Genomic DNA, 19,902 nt, shown 5'->3' with positions numbered 1-19,902 from the left:
ATCTTAGCTCAACTATCAATACATTGAGACTCGAGAATCATAGATTCGTCTGTGTATTTTGAACTTGGATTACACTGTAATTTTACATTGATTTGTGGTAGTCATTTGATTAATGGCCGTCTTTCAACTGTAAGCTCCATGAACATAAGGACTGTTTTTTTCCCTCACTATTGTATCCTCAGCGACTAAAGTATAGCCATTGCTTAATGAATAGTTTTGGAATGAATGATCCTATTTAAAAAGGTAGAGCTGCTGAGAAAGAGCTAAAATTCATGTGACTTAGGGAAATGTCTCCCTCTTCTTAAACCCCCGTTTAAGCTGTAGGAATAGGCCTCTTGCACTGTTAAAAGCTCCATTTTCAAATAATGCTGTGATCAGCGGCATAGAAAAGGGACTTGTTTTCTGGAAGGACTGGGAATTATACTGCTGCACTTTGAGGGGGACGTTTTAAGGGCAATAGGGATAAGCGAAGTGAAGAAAATGAAGCTTTGACTCTGCTTTGTCCCAATTCTAGTCCGTTCTATTTGAGGGAAGGGGACCAAAGGAGAGTTTAGGAAAACAATACAAAGAAAGACTAACAGACTAATTTAGCAGATAATAAAGTAGAAGCTATTTTTATTCAAAGGGTTATTAGTGTTCCTAAGAATTTATTCAAAGATTATTAATGTTTGTAATGTTTGTAAGTTGTTTTATACTTACACTCTGAGGAATTAGAAGCATGTTTCTAAATTTATCTAAATAATAGATGCAATTTTACTGATAAATATACTGAAAAATAATCTGTCAAGTGCTATTTTACCACAGTTAGACTAATGCTACTTGGATTTTTTCGGACGTTCCTCTCCTGTCCCCTTTATCATAGTTAATCAGAAACAAACTATATTCTAACCATTAGCAGTGAAAATTGATGGGGACAAGAATTGGTTTGATGTAAGTGAAACTTCCCTTTGGAATTTCCTTTAACTTTTTTATATTTTTTTAATGTCTGGGAATAATCAATTGCATTTTAATAAGAAGTTATAGAATATTCTAATTAATTGCACTTTTATTATTAAACATTTAATTCTTGTGAAAGAAACTGGAGTTTAGAATAACAGCCCTGTTATTTGACCTTTTCAGTGATGGTCCTATTTATAGTGGAGCGTTTAGAGCTATAGTTGTACATTATAACAACTGCATCTTGAGAGTCATTATGTTCTGCAAAAAAATACACAAATTATAAGTGTGTAGCCCAGTGAATTTTCACAAAATGAACACATTCAGGTAACCAATGATGAAATCAGGAAGCAATATGACCCCTATTCCAGAAGTCCCTGTGATGCCTCGTTGCAGTAGTAAATATCCCTCCAAAGATAGTCACAGTCTAGATTTATGATATGATAGATTAGTGTCATTGTACTCCTCTCTATCTGATTTATATTTTTTATGTTGAGACTTAGCTACGTCAGTCTATATAGTTATAGTTCATTGATTTTCATGGTCTAATAGTATTTCCTTAAATGAGTGTTCCACTACTTACTAAGCTACTTTTTGTGATGGACACTAGTTTTTTTCCGTTCCTTAGCTATTATGGTTAGTACTGCCACAAACATTCTTTTAAATGTCTTGATGAACATACACACACATGTCTGTAAAGTATGTATTACTTAGGAATGGAATTGCCAGGTTGTAGATTATGGGTATATCCTGCCTTAGTAGATATTTCTAAACAAGGTTCCAGAGTGATTGCATCAGTCTCCATTCCCATTAGCAATAGCAAGAGTACCGGTCACTCCACATCCTCGGCAGGACTGAAAAATTTCCTGCCTCCTGCGTTCTAAGGTTGTGTACACATGGTATGTGCCATGTGATTTTATTTAACCTTTATTAAATAACTTCTCTAAATTTTTTTTTTTTTTTTTCTTGGCGGTACACAGGCCTCTCACTGCTGTGACCTCTCCCATTGCGGAGCACAGGCTCCGGATGTGCAGGCTCAGCGGCCATGGCTCACGGGCCCAGCCGTTCCGCGGCATGTGGGATCTTCCCGGACCAGGGCACGAACCCGTGTCCCCTGCATCGGCAGGCGGACTCTCAACCACTGCGCCACCAGGGAAGCCCCTCTAAATTTGTAAACATAACTTGTTTCATATATATATATATATATCCCTGACTTGGGTTTACATCCTAGAGAGCAGAGGTCATGTATAACACACTTCTCTAACCTCGAGTGAATCTAGTATGGCAAGCATTCGATGAACTTTTGTTAAGATGAATCTTGACTCTTCATATTGCTCCGTTAAAAGACAATAGATAGGGTGAGAGAGAAAAAGCACTAGAAGAGGAACAATGTAAATATAGTCTACTGAGAAAGACAAAAATTAAGTACAGGATCCTTCGTTTTTGCTATATTTTATTTTTCATTTATGTATTCATCCACTCAGTTTCATGTTGGTGCTGAAAAACAGAATCAGTGGTTCCTACCGTCTGCATGTTTATTGCTTCCGTTTTCACTCTACAGTGTAAAATATAATTAAAAATTATATTTCCCTACATGGTGAGCCTAACTGTATTTCTTCAGGAAGATGATTTGGTTATTACACAAGCTAGCTAAGTTATATCTCTCTTTGCCCATCAATACCAAAGTGAAGAGAAATGACAAACCCAACATCAATCTCTTTTTTTACTCCTTCAAGAAAGAAAACGAGCTTATGTGCCTAAAAGCTGTATTTGTGTGTCTGAGGACCAAAAGACAGTACTACTTCCAATTCTCTTTTTTTACCCAACTGCTTTCAAAATAAGCAAATAAACACAGGGAAGAATAACAACTTACCCCAGTGCCTTGATGGAATTTCATCGTAACAGTTCTTACTTCACTGAAAATAAAAGATTCCTATAGAAATGATAATCTCCTGTGAGTATATGGAGTTCATAAAATTTAAAGAGTTTCTAAAGGTCAGCAAGCATTGAAGGCTTTGTCCTGGGGATAAATTTCTAAGTTACCCTGAGGAGAAAGAGAGAGGGGGGGGAAAGGAAAAGGTTTAACTTGATGAAAGTAAAATGTGCAAACTCAACAGTTTCTGGATTATCATTTAATTACAGCCATCAGTCAGCTCACATCTGCCTTTTCCCGATACTCAAGAAATTCAGGCTAAAGCCATACAATCCAACCAACGGAGAATACATAGCGCATTAAGAGTCCTAAGGATAGGAAGCGATATTTAAGAAACTACCTGATAGGAGATCTTAGGAAGTTACCTAAAAGCAGGATAGTGGAATCCATCTTTCAACAAATATTGGGAAAACCCAAGAGTAAAATTATCCTTTAATTAATAAGACAAACTACTTATTGCTTCCTCTTCCGTACCAGTTTAGAGATTTTCCATTAAGTGATCCTTTTCAAAGGGCTTTGCTTTCTAAATCGTTTTATTTCAATCCATACTTTTACTAATGCATGAAACTGGCCTGCAGTTACTCATTTTATGAACATGATTTTACATTCTTTTAAACCAAGGACGATTTGAAGTTGAGCTTTTAGAAATACATTTGCTTCATTAATTGGCACTGGGGAATGCCAGCCTGTGTCTTTATGGGCAGTTATTATTTTTTGGTTAAAAATGTTTTAATTTCTTCTTATTGAAGGGTTCATACTGACTGTCCCTAAATTCTGTAGCGAAGGAATTAAATAGCATTAGGCTTTTTAAGCTTCAAAGTGTTCAGAAAAGTGTTTCAACCATGGTAATCCCCTTGTCGTGCTGCCTTTATCTCCCGCCAGATACCTAAATGCTTCCGTCTTCTTCTCGGGCAGATAATTGCAAAGAGGATGGAACTAGAGAAAAGAGTTGAGCTGGTGCCGAGCAATGGATATAAAAAGAAGTGTCACCCTAGTGAAAGTAAATAGACTCTGAGACTGTAATCTCTGCCCTTATTTATCTTTGAAACCACAAATGCCCAGGGGAAAGCTTGTGGTTCATTTAGCTACAGAAACCTATGTCTGCAATCACGTATCGTTTTAACCTGTTTGTATTTCCGTACTTTCCATCGTAGCAATCTTGGAACCACCTAGGTTTTCTCTCTAAATATGGGTTTTATTCCAGTGGCGTTGTTGGCCATAGCCTTCGAGAGTCTCTGTGTTTTCAAACTAATAATATGTTCATTACCTGTTTTTTCCAACAGAGTTCGTCAGGCGATTTAATGATCAGAAACATTCAGTTGAAACACAGTGGGAAATATGTTTGTATGGTGCAGACAGGGGTGGACAGTGTTTCATCTGCCGCTGACCTCATAGTAAGAGGTAAACATTAATGGCTCTGTGTGCTTCTTTAATTTCGCCTCTTAACTGGGCCTTTCTAACTGAAAAACCATGATGAGATAGCATATGAACATGTGAGTTATATAATATTGATTTGATCCCCCTGCCCAAATAGACCAGAAGATGTGAGAATAAGGATGGGTGCTAATTCAAAGAAGTAAAAATCTCAACTCTGTCATTCCAATAGCTCTCACTATAATAAGCATTTCACAGCTGCTGTCAAGCTGATGTGTTTTTGAGTATGTCATTAATACAGCAGTAGTGTTCAATATGAAAGAGAGTAGCGATAGTGGGTGTGTGTGTCTACTTCCAAAATAAAACACAGGATCATCTAGGATGCCTGAGAAAATTTGCCAGTCTGAGCTACCGGCCAAAGTACTGATTTGCTACTGAGCTGAAAAATCACCCAGCGTGCATGGTAGAATAAAACAGCTCTGAATTACAAACTGGGAACTACAGAGATGTCCCAGAAGATTAAAGAAAAAGGTTTCGCGCCCGAAGTAAAGGATATTGAATTTGGAACAGGGCAGAAACCCTGCTGAATAGAGGGCTCAAAGAGCAGGTTTCATTTGCAGTTGTGGAGTATTATGCCTTTGGAACTCATGGTTCAAAATGCAGATTTAATATCTAGCAACAGGAATGTGAAAGGAAAACAGTGGAAGTTTTGTTGCCAGGTAAATGTTCTCTTTCCCTAAGTGCTTTTGAAATTGGGATCCGTTGAAGGGGTCCAAGTGCTATGGGGCATGTTCTTCACATTGGTGGAAGAGAATGACGTTTATGGAACTGCTAAATATTGTTTGCGTTTTTGCCTTAGGTTCACCTGGACCACCAGAAGACGTAAAGGTAGATGAAATTACAGATACAACAGCCCAACTCTCTTGGAAAGAAGGCACAGACAACCACAGCCCAGTTATATCCTATTCTGTCCAGGCACGGACCCCTTTCTCCGTGGGTTGGCAGACGGCCACAACAGGTAAAGGGGGAGAGGCAAATGCCGCCTGTACCTATGTATGGATTTCAGGTCAACCCTAAGACGTGCAGACGTTTACCTCTCTGAAATATTCCTTTGTAGTGCCTGAGGTCATTGATGGGAAAACACACACAGCTACGGTAGTCGAGTTAAATCCATGGGTGGAATACGAATTTCGGGTTGTAGCCAATAACAAAATCGGAGGTGGAGAACCCAGTTTACCCTCAGAAAAAGTAAGAACTGAGGAGGCAGGTTAGTGGTTTTTGTTTTCTGAGTCATGGCTTCATAGGTTTTTCTGGGTGTGTATTTCCACTTCCCTTGCGCTTGATCTCCAGCGTCGATAATGCATTGTCGCAATTATCTGAACTGTCTAACGGCAGACTGGCCATATGGCATTTGTCAAAAGACACGTGTAAGTGATTCTGATGTAGTGTGACATTTGCAAGAGTTCAGTCCATCGTCAGCATTCATTAGTGCATGTAGAATGAATGTGTTTTTGTCACTTAAGGTTATAATTACTATCTGATATAGTCACCCTGTTAACAGGGGAAGTGCTGTTTTCATTTATAACAAGCATTGACAAATTGGTAGGATAATGACTTCTGGGAGTTCAGCTGCTAGGAAATCTCATTCTGCCACCAAGCTTAAGCGATTGATGAATAGGTATATTTTGGCCCCTTGAGTATTAAATTAAGAGAGAATTATTGTTAAAATTTTCCATATGGGGCAACTATTAATGTTAACCATAAGACTCTTTTTATAATGCTAAAAATAGCCTAACATTGAAACTGCAAAGTAGAAAGTGTACATGGTATCACGTTATTGAGGCATCAGAGAGGACTTAAGACTTTCCTTTTCAGAGTCCACAGTATTAATTAAGACTAACTAAAATTATGTTTGAAATACAGCCAATATATCACTTTGGAACAAAGCCAAGATAGAAGTCATGGAATACATGTCAATAATTTTAATGATGCTCTTTTACACGGGACAATGCATATAATGTTTATGCCAGGTATTGTGAGAAATCGGGGAGCCATGTCTGTCTTGGTGCTCAGTTCATTTATTCACACAACACATATTCAGGAAGTACCTGCTGTGCACTGAGCACTTTCTAGGTACAGTGGGTACAGCTCTGAACGCAGCAAAGACCCATCTTCAGGGAACTTATGTTCTAGGTGTGTCATGGCATTTATTAAGCATAAATTTCTCAGCATAAAAGCCTGTGTGAGGTTCATAAAGATTATCTCATAACAGGATTTGAGGATTTAAGTATGGGTCATCTTTATATAGAGGCAATGTTGTTCTGAGAACTAAATCTGTACTTGAAATAGTCACAAGTTAAATGTTCATGCTGATGTGGATGGACCTAAAGATTATCATACCAAGTGAAGTCAAGTCAGACAGAGAAAGACAAATATCACTTATATGTGGACTCTAAAAAAATAATGATACAAATGAGCTTACTTACAAAACAGAAATAGACTCACAGACATAGAAAACAAACTTATGGCTACCAAAGGGGGAAGGAGAAGGGCGGGATAAATTAGGAATTTGGGATTAACAGGTACACACTACTGTATATAAAGTAGGTAAACAACCAGGATATAGCACAGGGAACTATATTCAATATCTTGTAATAACCTGTAAGGGAGAAGAATCGGAAAAAGAATATATATGTGTGTGTATATATGTGTGTATATATATATATAAACACTGAATCACTTTGCTGTATACCTGAACAATTGTAAATCAACTATACCTCAATTTAAAAAATCGCTTTGAAACTGGGGGGAAAAAAATGTCCATATGGGATTGATTTATCATCATCCCTGATGAATCACTTTTTCTTGTGTTATTAACCTTCATACTGAGTCATTGTTTTCTTACTGTTTGAGATATTTTGAATATTTAATAATTTTATGCAAATATAAAGCATGTGATGATCTCCCTCAAAGATATATATATATATGCACACACATATATACACACATATAATTGCATATATACACCCACGTGTGCACGTGCACACACACACACACACACACACACATGTGTAATGTGCCAATGATCAAATTATTTTAAGTATTAAAAGTAAACAACAGGGCTTCCCTGGTGGCACAGTGGTTGAGAGTCCGCCTGCCGATGCAGGGGACACGGGTTCGTGCCCCGGTCCGGGAAGATCCCACGTGCCGCGGAGTGGCTGGGCTCGTGAGCCACGGCCGTTGAGCCTGCGCGCCCGGAGCCTGTGCTCCGCAGCGGGAGAGGCCACAACAGTGAGAGGCCCACGTACCACACACACAAAAAAAGTAAACAACATTGCGTCTTCTTTCAGATAAATATTACTAGATGCTAGCAGGGTTTCAGTCTGTCTTTCTAACCTTTCAGTGCCGGAAGTGCCTCCTTCAGATGCCAGTGGAGGAGGTGGGAGCCGGTCTGAACTGGTGATCACCTGGGATGTAAGTGTCTGCACAGCGCCTGCCCCTCAGGGTGACGCCCTTCCCACACTCATGGCATCCTGGGTGGTGCTAGTGGTGGTGGCTGGAACTAGTAGCCAATATTTTTGAGTGTTCACTCTGTGTTAATCATTGTTCCTAGCATTTTGAAATCTTTTTCATTTTATCCTCGCAACATGTTTTAGGTGAAAGCACTAAGGCATAGAGATGTTAAATAATTTGCCCGAGGTCATCCGGCTGGTAAACATAGGGTGAGAGTCTAGTCCTGGCTGTTTACTCTGGAGCAGCACCTCTGGAGCTGCTCCCCCGCTGGTGATGCACACGCCACTTCTCCAGCCAGGGCTGCGTCCTAGCCATTCTCTCAGCCCTTGCTTTAAGTCACAATTAGGAAAAATATTAATTAACAAAGTCAGAAGGCACTAGAATTGTCTACATTATTTGAAGATGTGGATGGAAATATAAGAAGTCGAGAGATTATGGAGTGTCAGTAGGAATTTTTGGCATGATGCAAATACAGCTTTGAGTTTAATATATTGTTTTTATTTCCTTTTTTAAAGTTTTACTCTTGCTCTGAATTATGTCAATGTGTAGTTTTTTTCTATAAAATCAACATTATGGATGAGTTGATTTTTATTTGATTTAGAGATGCAGTATTTCAACTGAAAGTATATCTTTATTATTCAGAACTCAAATTAGGGCTGCAAGATGCTCAAAAACCTGAATAATTTAGGAAAATTCCAGTTAGTTACCTGATGGCTATGAAAGAGTGTCATATGTTTATTTAAAAGCAGCTGACTGTCCCCCTGACCTTTTTCTCCTTTTTTAATCCAACCACTTAATACAATGTGGATTATTATTTGATGGCTTTTACAAAAGACTCCGCATTAGAGCTGCATTTATTTTTGCCTTGCTCTCCTGTGAAAGCGTGAGTTAATACGCCTTTCCTTTACAGCCAGTCCCTGAAGAACTACAGAATGGTGAAGGTTTTGGATATGTTGTTGCTTTCCGCCCTGTCGGAGTAAGCAACTGGATCCAGACAGTGGTCACATCTCCTGATACCCCAAGATATGTCTTTAGAAATGAAAGCATCCTGCCATTTTCACTGTATGAAGTTAAAGTGGGTGTTTATAATAACAAAGGTGAAGGACCATTTAGCCCAGTGACAACAGTGTTCTCTGCAGAAGAAGGTATGGAAAGGCTATGATTAGACAGATGGTCTTCAACTTAATGATTTTTTGACTTTACAGTGGTGTGAAGCGAGACACATTTCAGTAGAAATTGCACTTCGAGTTTCTAATTTTAATCTTTTCCTGGGCTAGTGATACGGAGTAAAATGATCTCTCAGGATGCTGGGCAGCAGTAGCTACAGCGCCTAGTCAGCCAGACAACCACAAGGGTAAACAATGGATATACTTAAAATTATTCTGAACCATGCAACCGTTCTATTTTTCACTTTCAGTACAGTAGTCAATAAATTGCAGGAGATACTCAACACTTTATTGTAAAATAGGCCTTATATTAGATGATTTTGCCCAACTGTAGGCTAATGTAAGTGTTCAGAGCCTGTTTAAGGTAGGCTAGGCTAAGCTTTGCTGTTTGCCATATTAGGTATATTAAATGCATTTTTGACTTATGATATTTTCAAATTAAGATGTGTTTATCGAGATGTAACCCCATTATAAGTCAAGGAAGATCTGTATGTCAGTTCCACACTTAATCAGCCAATTGTGCTCCAGAAACCCATTTGGAAGTCCTTTGTGACTTCAGATATATTTCTTGAAAAGGGGAATGACTGAAGTCATAGTTACTAGTCCGGGTAATAAAGATCAACCATGCTTACTTGAAGTGTGAGACTCAATGGGTAGTTAGAGGGGGTAATAATTAGTTAAAAATATGCTTCTGAGGAATATATTGAGTTCCAGTCTGTGAAGCAGGAAGCAGCACAGCCTTCTACAGCTTTCTTCTTTGGGAGGTAAGATTAAGATATTCTTTTTGAAGTGCTGTAGTCTGAAGTTTTATAGTGGTTCCTAGACCTGAGAAAGAGGTTTAGCAGGTTGGAGAGGGACGACCAGAAGCCTGACATTGGGGAGGTATGGAATATGGAGGTTTGAGGATGGGTTTCACCAGTTCTAGTCAGTATAGATTCATACATACTCCACTCTGGACTCACTCCCTTTCTCTGCCTTTCTGTCCCAGAAAGTAATAGTAAAAATAATAGTAATGTTAGGAGAATCCTATGAAATTGCCATTTTATAGGTCAAAAGCAGCTGAATATTGGCTATCTCATGCGGTTCTAGCTAGTTAGAATGGCAGGAGCTAGCATGTATTAGATGCTTGCTATCAGCCAGACATTACCTAATTTGAATTTTCCAAGGAGGAATGACAAGTAGGTACTTGTCATTTGTTATTTCCCACTTACACAGGAGAAAATGGAAGCTTGATGAAAGAAATTAATGAACTTGCCAAAATCCATACAGACCTATTGAGCTAGTATTTTAACCCCGGGCCTTTGCTCTTGAGTAGTTTGAGCTCACGAAATATGATTTCACAGTATCTCCTCTATCCTCCAAGCCTTACAGTAAATTGAGAAAGTGGGTCCACAGTTGTCATTCCTGAAAACAGTAAGGAGGCTCAATTTTTCATCATACTGTCACCTCCTATGTTTGTTCTCTCTTTTCCCACTGAGTTCTGAGAGAAAAAGGGAGCAGGATTTTTAAATTTTTTGCAAAACCAAGAGCTTTTATATTCATAGCCAGACCCCATCTCCAGGAGTTGCTGAGAAGGATTATCATTACAAGAGCAGGTCAGGAGTCTGAGGGGTGATGACAATTCAATTAACCAGGGAGTTTGGGTAGACGGGGTTGGGGGCGGGCGGCAGCTGGGAAGGAGGGATGGCCAGAGCCTTTTAATATCTTCTTGCCTCCTGCACTTTCCTTCTCCTGTTTCCATTCTTGCCACCACTGATGATTTGGTTAAAGGTCTTTCTGTTCCAAATGTCAGAAACTGATTTGACTTGTCTTTTAAAAAAGCAGGGATTGGGGCTTCCCTGGTGGCGCAGTGGTTGAGAGTCCGCCTGCCGATGCAGGGGACACGGGTTCATGCCCCGGTCCGGGAAGATCCCACATGCCGCGGAGCGGCTGGGCCCGTGAGCCATGGCCGCTGAGCCTGCGCGTCCGGAGCCTGTGCTCTGCAGCGGGAGAGGCCGCAACAGTGAGAGGCCCACGTGCCACAAAAAAAAAAAAAAAAAAAGCAGGGATTTATTGGAAATATACTCGCACCTTTCATTGAATCAAAGAGAGAGGTAAATAGCAAACCTCATGAAGAGCCTTAATCAGAGAAGCTCTGGGCCCTCAGAAACCTAGGGCTTCTCTAGGGCACCAGGGCTGGATTGATTGGCCTCAAGTCTTCCTCGTTTCTCCAAAGCACATTTCAAATTCTCAAGAGAAAAAAATCTAATACGCCCATCCTTGGACCAGGGGTCTATCTCAGTATGCATCAGCCATGGCCAGGGGGCAGGATCCTTTAACGTAGAAATGGATGTTGGGGGAGGACGCATCTCTGCTCAGAGCTCCTAAGAGGAAAGAATCGCTGTGAGATCCATGAAGCCCCGAGAGTTCTCCATTACAAAGGGGATTTCCCCCTGTGTACGAAGCTCCGTGTGTGTGTGTGTGTGTGTGTGTGTGTGTGTGTGTGTGTGCTTATCTCCTCCAGAAGAGTACAAGATCTCATTTAACTTTGCCCCTCTTGTGGGCCTGGCTAGACAAGGCACTCACTAAATGCTTATTGAATAAATGAACTCTGTAGACCTTGACCTTTATTTGGAAAAACAAAAAATAACCTAAAATAAGTAGCACTTGTGGGCATAGGATTTCCCATAGGCACTGTGGGACGGAGAGGAGAGAAATAATGATGGGGGGAAAGTAGGATGCCAAGAAGGGAGTGCTAGAGAGGGAGCAAGTTGCCCTGGCTGTTCAGCAAGGAAAAGCCTGTGGCTGTGATGCTGTCTCTTCCTAGGAAATGGAAAGTGACCAAGACATGGTTCATGTTTTCAAATATTTTTACAGAATATTTTACATGTTCAAATATGTTAAAATGCTTTTTTAAAAAAAATAAGAACTTCAATATATTTTTCTGTTCCCAAATAGAGCCTACAGTAGCTCCATCTCAAGTTTGTGCAAATAGCTTGTCTTCCTCAGAAATCGAAGTTTCCTGGAACGCTGTTCCTTGGAAGTTGAGCAATGGACGCTTACTCGGCTATGAGGTAATGTCTTTTAAAATTAATTAGCTCGTGTAAGTATGTTGCCATGCTACCTTGTCTGCTTTCATTTAAAAGTCTTCTTAACAATGACATCTTAGCTAAAGTCTGACTTTTGTTCAATTTTATCACCGTATTGTTCTGTGTGACTATCAAAGGATATTGACTTTAACTCAACCAGTTGAATGAAAGTGCCTTTAGTTGAGGTATAAAAGAAAAATAAAATAAAAGGAAAGGAAATTGTGTATACTGTGGGCCTAATCTGTAGCTAGTTTGGCTAAAAAATAAGAGTGAGATCGAAACATAGTATTTAAGTTCACTGGGTATATCTGCTAATAGCTCTTCCAGTGCTTTGTCTTATTTTCTTGGTGGCCTTGCTGCTTCTAGGCTCTAGAGAAGTCAGCCTTGTAGAATGTAATTCTTGCCTTCAAATCATTGCCTTTGGTGAAATAAGATGAAAGGTCTGAAACGGCATAACTCGAGACCAAATGTAATGAAGTTCGGAATAGGCCACACAGAAAGTGGTTGAGGGACGAGTGACCTTGAAAGGTTTCATAAGGGTAGTAAGGTTTAACAGGACTTCAAGGAAAAAAATAAGTAAACGTAGAGAAAGTGGAAACATTCCAGACTGAGTGTGGCACATTGAAAGAGTGGAAGGAGTAGAGTTCCACCTGCAGCAGGTGGTTCCTGTAGGGCAGGTGATGGTAGAAGGGTACAGCGGGGCCAGGTCACAGACGGATCTGAATGTTAAGAAGAACCATTCTGGACTGGGCTCCATGTTTAGGACGGAGCAGTTAGAGAAAAGTGGGAGCAGTTGAGCTGAGAGCTGACAAGATAAAAAGCGAAGTCTTAAAGGTTTCTGTGACGATGAAACTGTGGTAGCCACAGCTGTGATTTCACCCCGACCCACAGCTATCTTCTTAGCAAGCTTCCCTCCTGCTTCTAATTCCTGATTCAGTGGCATATTTACATGCACGTGTTTGCAATACAGGACCGTGTACCCTGCCACTTGCCAACATAACCTCAGTGACTGCATGAGGGTGGCCACTTGCTCAAAGGCAGCTGACCCATGGACAGTTAAGCTGAGCTAGTCAGATTCTTTTTTTTTTTGTGGTACGTGGGCCTCTCACTGCTGTGGCCTCTCCCGTTGCAGAGCACAGGCTCCAGACGCGCAGGCTCAGTGGCCATGGCTCACGGGCCCAGCCGCTCCGCGGCATGTGGGATCCTCCAGGACCGGGGCACAAACCCGTGTCCCCTGCATCGGCAGGCGGACCCTCAACCACTGTGCCACCAGGGAAGCCCTAGTCAGATCCTTGTTTGAAGTATTGAAGCAAGCAGCATAGAGATTGTGTTTAGTGAGTATAATGCAGTGATATGTCAAACTTAGGGCCCAGTTCAGACTTCCCAAGTGAAGACCATGGGCAGATAGGACAAAGCTGATTTACAGAGATGAGATGGAGCAGACATACTTTCATGCAGCCCTAAAGGATGGAGGCGACAAGGACCCATGGAGCTTAAAGAGCAAAGTAGAAGAGCTCTTTGACAATTGTCCAGTTCCTGAGTTGGCTCTTCTCTTTCTCATAATGTCACCTTGTCCTCCTTTTCAGCCATCAGCTCCCTTTACATTTGAACTTGAGAGAGTTCCTGGTCCTTGTAACCAAACAAGCAGTGACTTGAATAAATTAAAGATAAAGTAGAGAAAGGATTGGCTAGAGCAGTGGTGTTCAAAGGATGCACCATGGGCCACCTTCACCACAATTACCTAAATTTTTGCTGAAGATGAGCCCCCAGAATCCTCCCTGGGCCCACTGAACCCAAACATCTAGGGGTGGGTGTTGTGGATGTGCATTTTTAGTAAATACCCATAGGGAAACATCTTCCTGCACACGTATGTATAGGAAGCCCTGGTCTTGACAGAGAACCTGATCAGAGACAGAGCTGTCCAGACTTAAGGAAACCGAAGTGATACTGAAGAAGCAAAACACCACATAAATACAGCAGAGCAACTTGATCAGCATCTTAAATGAAGCCAAGAACACTTGGATGGAAAATTCCTTTAATTCCCTGACAGTGAGTAGAAGCAGTGAAAGATAGTGGGCAACCAATAGTAGCTCCCCAATGATTAGAGAAATGGCATTGACAGGAATGGTAAGTGGGATGGAAGGAACACAGATGTAAAGGAGCATGATCCTGAGGTCGAACCTGTGTCAGACCCCAACTCTGCCACCCACTGTGCTGGAAGAGTTACAGCAATTCTGTGAGCCTCATTGTCCTCGCTTGCAGAATGGGAACAATGGGCGTAACCTAATTAGGATTTTGAGAGGATTGAATGAGATTGGGCACCTGTGCTTCTCACAGTTTCTGGCTCATAATAAGAAGTAATGAATACGTGTGAGCCATGTTCCAGAAGAATTTTTCAGATATTAATTTATAGATTTCTCCCCAGTAACTATTCTCAAGCAGTTCTTCGACTCCAAGCTCTTTTGCCTCATGAGAGTTTGTGACAGCTATCAAGATGGGGTTGCCTGTGAGATCCCTTCCTTCCTCGCTTTGTTTCCAAAGCTCAAGCCTTTAAGGAGATTATTTCATGTATCCTAGAGGGTGAAGAGAGAGAACATGCCACAGAGGAAAAACTACAAGAGAAATTTCAGGTGACCTTGGAGGAAACGAAGATCTGAGGCTTACAAAATCTCGTGGGTCCCACAGCTTTCGACCTGGCAGTGCCCGGGTTGGTGGCCAGACCACAGAAGGGAACAGCTGTGCTTCCCACACTCAGCAAGGACTTCTTATTCCCCAAGCATGGCAGAACTGCTGGGCCTAAAGGGATAAGACCAATGTAACAGTTAAGTTATCTTGGCCAGGCTTTCGGAAGGGAGCCCCAGGAGTGACTGAAGTGGAATTTTCCATGAGCTGAGCAGGATGTGAAATTCAGTGTTAAATAAAATTTACTTAAAGAAAATAAATGAGCACATGTTGCATCCCTCCAACAGCAGACTGAAGTACACATCCCCCATTCATAACTTTGTCCTTTACAAACTGTATGATAGGATCATAATTTCTGACTTGGTTGTAGCTTGTGAAGTAGTTAAGAGTAATAAGCAAGAGACTCTATATAAATGGGCTTTGTGGGCTTCCAGGCACCACAGGAATGTTACCAGTCACTGGCGATGGTTCTGACAGCTTGGCGGCAGGTAGATTTTAGAATATATCAGTTTAAGCTGATCGTGAGTCGTCCAGATATGCATACTCCCTAAGAACGTAGAATTACACCACTGTGGCTCAGGTCAGGAGAGAGAGGTTGATTGAACAAGAGAGAAAACCAAAGAATCCCAGTAGTGCCACTGTAGTATCGCATGAAGTCCACACCATTTTGGAATCAGACAAACCTGCCTTCAAATCCACTGGGACAGGATATAAGCTCCACCAGCGACAGGGGATTCTGCCCGTTTGTTCACTGATGTATTCCAAGTGCCAAGAGTTGTATCTGGCACACAGGAGGCAGGCAAAACGTTCATGTTGATTGAATAAATGCAATTTTGGCTCCATTATCTTACTGCTCTCTGGCTTTGAGCACATTACAAATGCTCTCCAAGGCCCAGTTAAAACAGTAAATAACTCTCAGCATCACTGGAGAAACTTTAAGCGAGATAAAGCAGCCATTGTGAAAATGGCCCAAAGAGACTTTGGGAGCTTCTCCTTTTCTGTTTTGAATATTGGGCATTGGGATAAGGTTTCATTGAAAGGGGAAATTTGAAAACCAGTGAAGTAATACAGAAACACTTAGCACAATCTGAGTATGGGACTCGATGCTGTTGTTTGTGTTGCTACTGGTGTTGCTCTTAGGTGGGGGGCAAAAAGATGCGGAGCGATGAGCATATGGGACTTTGCTCGAAATTAATGATGACGTCTTGCCTATCTGTGTAAAGAGTACCAAATTTAACATCCAAATGGAGCCTGAATACAGTATTGAAAGGAAACAACTAGTGAAAGTTTGTTCCCCAAGTGCTTGGTATGTATGAAAAGAAAGAAACAAGCTCAGGAAAAGGTATACTAATTGGGGCAGCTTAAGAAATAATTTATATAATTATGCCAAGATAAAAATATGTATTTTCATAGTCTCAGTAATGATTTAAACAGTAGCCTGGAAGAATAAATGACTTAGCAGAGTATTAAACTCTCAGGCATGTGGCTAACTTTCTGGGTTGCAGCTTCCCCAGTGTGGCTTTACAATCGTTGATAGCACCTGCTTCCCTCTCGTCTCATCACGTGCCACATGGCGTGCTGAGCACACATCATCATTAGCATCTAGACTCATTTTCTTTCTGATTTGACCAAGTAGTCGTCGAGCAGCTCATTTCCCTGGGCTCCAATTTATTTCATCTTCTAAGCCACAACACTCAGGCTCAGATCTTTTCTTGTGCCCTTTGCATAGGAACAAGAGATACGTACACACAAGGTAAAGAGGATGCAGATCATTTAAGTTCATGGGTAGTGGGTGCCTGAGGAACAAAAGCTCCAAAGTTCTAGCTTGGTATATACAGTCCATTTCTTTAGAGTCATTTTGTGTCTTGAGAAGATAAAACTTGGGAGAATGACCTTGATAAGTGATGGAAACAAAAATCTGTACTTGTGAAATACTACAGGTAAGCATATTTGTGGGACTGTTGCAGGAGGGGGACCCCTTCCAGGGCCCGAGAGTGGGCTCTTGTCTAACACTCAGAAGTGAAGTGTCCGGAGAGACACACGTGCTGACAAAGCAGAAGACTTTATTGGGAAGCGGCTCCTGGGTGGAGAGCAGCAGGGTAAGGGAAGCCAGGAGAACTGCTCTGCCCACGTGGCTCAGTCTCGGGTTTTATGGGAATGGGGTTAGTTTTGGGGTTATCTCTGGACAGTCACTTTGACTCAGGGTCCTTCCTGGTGGCGCGTGCATCGCTCGGCCAAGATGGATTCCAGCGAGAAGGATTCTGGGAAGTTGGCAGGACATCTGGGCTGGCATCTCCTCTTTCCTTGTGACCTTTCCCGAATTCTTCCGGTTGGTGGTAGCTTGTTAGTTTCGCATTCCTTACCAGGACCTCCTGTTGAAGATAACTCATGCAAGTGGTCACTGCGGTGCCTGGCCAGGGCGGGCCGTTTCGGTCAGTGTTTCCCCGGGAGGGGGCGCCAGGGGGAGTTGTAGATTTTTTTTTAAATGTTTGGCAGCGAAATAGAACTTGGGTAGGGAGGGAGGGGAACATAGTAGATTTATTTTTTTTCATGTGTAGCAGGGGAACATAACTAAAAATGTGTACAAAAGGCCAAACTAAAACTTCACTGATACCTCTATCCTACCTCCTGTTCTAAACAGCTGTACAGAATGTGTTTAGCTCCTAACGTTTTAATTAGAATGCAAAAAGACGTCAAATATTTGAGTACTTTTTTGAGAATACGAAAATTCTATTGGAAGAAACAAAGACATATGGAGAGAGTCTAATTCCTTACTATCAGACAGAGAATTTTAACTTCACTCTAGAACGAGTCACATGTACGTAGGAAAATTGGATAGAGACAATTCAGGTCCATATAAATAAACAGGAAGGCAGCAAAAATGAATTGAGTAAATAAAATGCAGACTTTCTGGAGGTGGTGGAAGGATTTGTTATGCTGGAGAGAGCAGGAAGTATGTGTGTGAGTGAGAGCCACCCAAACAAAGCTGGGTTTGTTATTAGGCAAATATAGTCCCTATCAGACTGGCTCAGCATTGAGGGATCCAGGGGAGTAAATATCCCAGCCTCTCTCTCCTCGCACCAGCCCGTCTCCTGGCTTCTCTGTTTCTGAATTCAGGTTCACTGCTCTCCTCTCAAAAGCCAGTACTCAAGAGACAAGTGCTGGTAGGAATGGAAAAGTGGCTTTATTCAGGAGGCCAGCAAACTGGGAAGATGGCGAACTGGTGTCCAAAAACCAACTCTGAAGATTCTGCTCGACCATGAAAGTTTTTAAAGGGAGAATGATTTGGGGAGGCCTTCAGGGTCTTCATTTATCTTCCACTGTGTGCAGACTTCCTTCTGATGGGTTGGTGGTGAGGTAAACAGGGCTGTGCTCCAGGAAACTTGTGCTCAGGCTGAAGTTACCATCCTCCACCTGGGCAGGGCCCTTAGTTCCTGCAGAAGAACTCAAAGGTATTGTTATGTATATTCCTTGAGGTGGAAGCAGGACCCTGCGCCTCCACTCCCACCCCATGCACTATTATTTCTTGCCTGCTTCTCCTTTGTTTCTGTATTCCCTCCCTTCCCTGATAAGCAGTTATTTGAATCCTCCCTTTGGAACTCAGGGTAGGTCACGGAGGCTAAATGAAGCCTATTTCCTGCAAACAAGAAACTGGGTATACAGAAAGGATTTGTACTGGGAGGGCCGTACAGGGTCCTGCTCCATTTCCTCTCCATCCGGTGAGAAGCCAGAGGGTCAGCAAGTTTGGTATGTAATTCACATCGGTCAGCCCTCCAGGGACTGAGAGCTAAGTAAAGAGTAGGAGATAGATCTGGATGTGTCTTCTAAAACCTGTCGAATGCATTTGCCTGCCCGATATTTATTGAAATGTGTTCCATCTAGCAGCTAAGATGAAATATTTGTCTTCCTGAAAATCTGTAAGTATTATTATTATTTCAGTCTATTCTGACTAAATACCTGTACTTTAATGGCTAAAAAAGATGCCATTTTTCAATATATTATTTTTATAAACTGCATTTCATTTTAAGCTTAAGTGAAATCTCTGATACTGTGATATGAAGGACTCCTCACAGCAGGGACATTCGTTTTTGGAATAACCAAATTACTTGCAGAAATAGAGATAGCATTTTAAATCCTGACATTCCTCAAGTTTATTTCTGTTTACTTACTGAGATAAAAAATATATTAGCTTGTGAAAGGGTATTACAGTTCTGAAGAAAAAATTATTATCAAGAAATTGGAGTCCCAGTGTTTCATAGGCACATAGAATATTAGGACTTGAGTAACTAGCTTGGTGAATTAAGGGGAAAAAAAAATCTTCCTCTCTGCTCTATCCACAAAACAGTTCTGACACCAAAAATGTGGGGTTTTTCCTCTACACCAACCAGTTCTCTGACACCAGCTGGGGGTCCTAAAATTCAATTCAATTTTGATCCTCTGTACCTAGAGTTAGCTTCAGATCCTACAAGTTGAGGGTTCAGTCCCACAAGACTGCCCTGCCCCCCCCACCACACACACACAAACGTCAGATGCCAGGCACTAGTCCAGCCCTCCACTGACCAACTGAGGGGTTCCCACAACCCCCTCCTTGGGTTTGATAACGTGCTAGAATGGCTCACAAAACTCAGGAACGCACTTTACTTACCATTATCCATTTATTGTAAAGGATACAACTCAGCAACAGCTAAACGGAAGAGGTGTGTAGGGCAAGGTGTGTGGGAAGGGGCACAGAGCTTCCATGCCCTCTCCATGCCCTCCACTCTCCCAGCACTTCAGTGTGTTCACTTACTTGGAAACCCTTCAAACCTCTTTAGTTAGGTTTTTTTAATGGAGGCTTCACTGCATAGGAACGATTGATTAAATCATTGACCGTTAGTTAACCAAATCAAATCAACCTCCAGCCTTGTGTCAGGAGGTGGACCTGAAAGTTCCAACCCTCTGATCACAAGGTTGGTTACCCTGGCAACCAGTCTCCATCCTGAAGGTACCCAGGAAACCGCAGCCACCAGATGTCTCATTAGCATACAAAAGACACTTACCGGGGCTTCCCTGGTGGCTCAGTGGTTGAGAGTCCGCCTGCCGATGCAGGGGACACGGGTTTGTGCCCCGGTCCGGGAAGATCCCACATGCCGCGGAGCGGCTGGGCCCGTGAGCCATGGCCGCTGGGCCTGCACGTCCGGAGCCTGTGCTCCGCAACGTGAGAGGCCACAGCAGTGAGAGGCCCACGTAC

The 19,902-nt window shown here is 41.8% G+C and overlaps 1 protein-coding gene across 5 annotated transcripts in view; it reads left to right on the top strand.

Annotated features, from left to right (window-relative positions):
- The window catches only part of CNTN3 (contactin 3), a 323,859-nt gene that overhangs the window by 279,291 nt on the left and 24,666 nt on the right, over nt 1-19,902 (top strand). For 3 of the 5 annotated variants that reach the window (XM_027121412.1, XM_027121414.1, XM_027121415.1), the window contains exons 14-19: nt 4,153-4,270; nt 5,103-5,261; nt 5,361-5,510; nt 7,647-7,717; nt 8,667-8,901; nt 11,860-11,975. In XM_027121412.1, the coding sequence (XP_026977213.1) occupies nt 4,153-4,270; nt 5,103-5,261; nt 5,361-5,510; nt 7,647-7,717; nt 8,667-8,901; nt 11,860-11,975 (849 nt within the window). Of the gene's footprint in view, nt 1-4,152; nt 4,271-5,102; nt 5,262-5,360; nt 5,511-7,646; nt 7,718-8,666; nt 8,902-11,859; nt 11,976-14,567; nt 14,812-16,401; nt 16,577-19,902 lie in introns of those variants that run through there. The other 2 variants (XR_003435889.1, XM_027121413.1) reach the window with 2 other exon arrangements.

Source organism: Aethalodelphis obliquidens, unplaced genomic scaffold, assembly GCF_003676395.1.
Source record: "Aethalodelphis obliquidens isolate GAN/ISIS:26980383/991018 unplaced genomic scaffold, ASM367639v1 scaffold22, whole genome shotgun sequence".
In the NCBI taxonomy this organism is placed as follows: Eukaryota; Metazoa; Chordata; class Mammalia; order Artiodactyla; family Delphinidae; genus Aethalodelphis; species Aethalodelphis obliquidens.
This window is presented reverse-complemented; position numbering and strand designations above follow the sequence as displayed.